General features: G+C 36.3%; 1 protein-coding gene across 3 annotated transcripts; it reads right to left on the bottom strand.

The window, feature by feature from the left end:
• Positions 1 to 1,290: 1,290 nt before the first annotated feature.
• Positions 1,291 to 3,504, bottom strand: LOC149244858 (uncharacterized). Of its 3 annotated transcripts, none has more exons than XM_089455511.1 (3): positions 3,345 to 3,504; positions 2,693 to 2,974; positions 1,291 to 2,211 (listed from the first exon to the last, which is right to left on the bottom strand). In XM_089455511.1, the coding sequence occupies exons 2-3, from the start codon at positions 2,855 to 2,857 to the stop codon at positions 1,708 to 1,710; spliced, it is 669 nt and encodes a 222-aa protein (XP_089311637.1). In that variant the 5' UTR covers positions 2,858 to 2,974; positions 3,345 to 3,504; the 3' UTR covers positions 1,291 to 1,707. The 3 variants fall into 3 exon arrangements, with proteins under 3 accessions (XP_089311637.1, XP_089311635.1, XP_089311636.1); XM_089455509.1 differs by having other exon boundaries at positions 2,693 to 2,969; XM_089455510.1 differs by having other exon boundaries at positions 2,693 to 2,969; positions 3,232 to 3,351.
• Between the last annotated feature and the right edge of the window lie 383 nt (positions 3,505 to 3,887).

The following is a 3,887-nucleotide window of genomic DNA, read 5'->3' as shown; positions in this document are numbered from 1 at the left end:
AGTCCGGTAGACAAAGCATTCATTCTCTCTGACGATGGGTATAGGTGATACCCAAAACAATCTGGAGACTCGAAAAACTATAACACAGCTTTAATCCAACCAATTCAAGATTCCTGACACAATTAGCTGTGAAAACCTTAAATCACTTTTTAACTGTTTTAAAATACTATATTTTGATTTAGTATAGAAATAGCTGTATATGAAACAGTAGAAGAAACCATGATAGAGTGGCAAATCTCTGGCTGAAAAACACTGGAAGAAACCATGATAAGAGTGGCAAATCTCGGGCTCCTATTGCCGTCAACAAATCAGGAGCTCCCGTTATCAACTATGCACTTGGCTGTTGCTTTATCCAGAGGTGTCTTAAAACAATAGGTTGATAGGGTCTGCCCCACCTAACAAAGCTTCAATTTACCGTATATATATGTGTGTGGGGAAAAGACGTCTTCTTAATATCAACGAACAGGTCTCATATATAGAGAAAAAAAGGTGTGTACTAAATATTTCAAACGGAATATTAATGCATAATGAAACCCCAACCCTGTAGCAACATAGCATGCAGAATCACATAAACCTACAAGGCAAGACAACAAAAAATCAGGTGATGTTAGTACTATAATGAAGGAGGATGCCATCACATTAACCCAGAGACCTAAACTCCAAGCCAGCTGCCAGATTGGCCAGAATTTTGGTACAGATCATAAATAAAGCTCACTGAATTTATCTAACCATGAAGTGTCCAGAACTTACAAATAAACTACAAATCCAATAACTAATCCAACTATCAGTATACAGATTAGAGTTTTCTGCTCAATACTAGAAGCACTTAATAACCATGCATATAATCTAAACATAAAGTTTAAACCATTAGGAAACAGAAAATGGTAATGGGAATTCAAAATTTCCTTAATAAAAAATTATGTCATGAATGAGCCTATTTGTTCTGATATTCAAGGATACCATTAAAAGATGTAGCTGGTACAAAGAAGTAATTATATACAAGAGATTGTTGCAGTGTAAATTCTATAAATATATAGGTTTGAATGTTGAAGCCTCAATGGACAAAGAAAAAAAAATAAGGAAAGGAAAGAGATCTTTCACAGTTAGAAGCCATGAGAGTTTCACAAAAGATGTGAAACTGATCAAAATCCACAGTGAAATCAAAATTTTATCACAGGAATGTGAATCTTGTTCAGAACTGACCTTTCTGAGAAAGAAAAGCTTTGATTGTACTGAAAAAATCAGTAGAAATATCTACCAAGAATCACCGAAGAAACAAACTGTTTCACCTTATTTTCATCAATGTCATGGCAGTGTTCTTTGATGATGAGGTCTTCTTCCATTGGGGACAAGTTACAACTGTCATTCCACTTATTTCATTCTGAGGTCCAGACTGTAAAACAGTTCAAAAACTCTTGCAAATGTTCACTCTGTCAACCTTGTATCGGGTTATCTTGGTGGAGTCCTGACACAGTATCTACAGTCAAAGGATTGTCGACATCAACTCTTATTTGATACATCAAAGGCCTTCAGGGACCCAGGTTTTGTACATCAGTTTCTTCACGAGTAGCTGCTTCTTCATTTCTTGTTCAGGAACTGGAGTGGGAATTATTATCATAGTGATTTGTGCTACCGACAAGGGACTTTCTTGGGCAGATCTTTCTTGCACAGGGCTGTCATGAGTTATAGACTGCCTAGGAGAAGTAATCACCTCATTTTCATCAATGTCGTGGCAGTGTTCTTTGATGATGAGGTCTTCTTCTGTTGGGGACAACTGCCATTCCTGTCTCTTCCACTTATTTCATTCTGAGATCCAGACTGTAAAACAGTTCCAAAAGATCTTGCAAATGTTCGCTCAGTCAACCTTGAATCATCCCTTGTACTGATATCTTGTACCTGGTTATCTTGGTGGAGTCCTGGCACAGTATCTACAGTCGAAGGGTTGTGGATATCAACTCTTGTTTGATCCATCAAAGGCATTCCTGGACCCAGGATTTGTACATCAGTTTCTTCACGAGTAACTGCTCCTCTGATTTCTTGTTCAGGAACTGGACTGGGAATTATTGACATAGTGGTTTGTTCTACCTGCAAGGGACCTTCTTGCGCAGACCTTTCTTGCACTGGGCTGTCATGAGTTATCGACTGCCTAGGAGGAATAATCCTGTGCGTTTGCATTCTAGTCCTAGTCCTAGACGTGCTAATCTGGAGAGCCTGGAAGTGGATATTAGGCAATCTCACATTAGTAAAGTAGAAACTATCTTGAGAAATATTCAAACTAAAGAATGCTTAGGAAATACTTTAAAACGTTTAGAATGAAATCAAACAAGAGTACCATACAACCGAATTAATACTTAGGAAATACCTACTTCGAAATTTTTAACATGAAAATCAAAGAAGATTATCATACAACCACATTAAGCATTTAATGCATAAGCATTGATAGTTAAAATTAGAAGATGTTAAAATAAAACTCCAGAATGCTCAGAAAATGTCTTGGCTTGGATTAGATGCACAGATATTGTATTTCAATAATCTGAACATAAATCGAAACAAATTGAAAATATACCTGATTGACTAGCAATTCTTGGCGTAAAATGATAAGTGTGAGAAGAACAAGAAAAATAGCATCAAGATGCACACTAAACTAAATAAATGACAAGATTTTGAATAGGTCTAGCCACAGAAAACTTACGTGCATATAAGCTGTAATGTCTTGCAAAGGAGCACGAGGATAATCTGAGGGTAAAGGACTTCTTGAAGTGGATACCACCATATTTTCTGGAACAAGATTTTCCTTGTTCTGGCTGTTCTCTCTTGCCGCCGACAGAGCCCTTGCCAGCATCTCAGGTGTCCTCATTTCTGTATTCCGAGGATTAGTCGCATGTTGGTGGGTTTCGAGCCTCAAACCCGAAACATGAACGTCTTCTGAACGTCTTCTGGCATGATTTCGTACTTCAACTCCCACAGTCCTGATCTTCAAAAAAGGTAAAAATGATTAAAAATCACTACCAATGCTGGTGAACAGAAAATGGATTCTAGAAAACACAGTAACAAACCCAAATGGAAAACAAATGCAGAACTGTGTCACATTTGTCTAATTAAAAAACAAAAGAAAATTGTATCCCAACTGGCTAATTAACTACTTCAGATGGATAGCCAATGCAGAACTGTGTCACATTTGGCTAATTAAAAAACAAAAGCAAACTGTATCCCAACTGGCTAATTAACTACCTCAGATGGATAGCCTGCAAGCCAGAAGATTTCTTATTTAAAACCTCAGATATCTCATCCAAAATTTCATGAAAGACCCACTTCAGAAATCAAGTACCCAAATCCAAACTTACCTTCGAAGGAGCCTGAAGGCCTGACAAAGAAAATGGCGTTAAACACTTATAAGACCCCAGGGCTTTCTTCTGCAAACTTTGCTAATAGACAATAAACCCAAGTCTTGGAAATTTATGGTCAAGTTCGTGACAACTTTTAAGAAATGTCTTGGAAATTTATGGTCAAGTTCGTGACAACTTCTAAGTAATGTCTTCGAAATTTATGCTCAAGTTCATGACTTTCTAAGTAATGTCTTTGAAATTTATGATGATGATGATGGTTAACGTCCGTTGAGACCAAATAATGGTCTATCGGACCTAAAGAGTAAGCCCTTTCTCACATAAATCTGAATGCGACCCATTTTGGATACCCATTTTCGATTTTCTCTCCTAACTGTAAAAGAAAGTGTATTTTTTTCTTTCTCTTTTAAGAAATAAGTAGAATATCTTATTTTCCAATAAATACTATTTGTATTTAGAATATCTTAATTTCCAATAAATACTATTTGTTTTAATTTATAATAAATATTAGTTATTTATTGATGTTTTCATGGTAACTATATA

This window comes from Pinus tabuliformis, chromosome 7, assembly GCF_031772625.1.
Source record: "Pinus tabuliformis cultivar Carrire ecotype Pingquan chromosome 7, CPIR1, whole genome shotgun sequence".
NCBI lineage: Eukaryota > Viridiplantae > Streptophyta > Pinopsida > Pinales > Pinaceae > Pinus > Pinus tabuliformis.
This window is presented reverse-complemented; position numbering and strand designations above follow the sequence as displayed.

Coding starts and splice junctions, on each gene's coding strand:
- LOC149244858 (XM_089455511.1), bottom strand. CDS start 2,857: ATGAGGACACCTGAGATGCTGGCAAGGGCTCTGTCGGCGGCAAGAGAG. Junction 2,212..2,692: donor ACATTACAGCTTATATGCAC/GTAAGTTTTCTG, acceptor ATCCACTTCCAG/GCTCTCCAGATTAGCACGTC.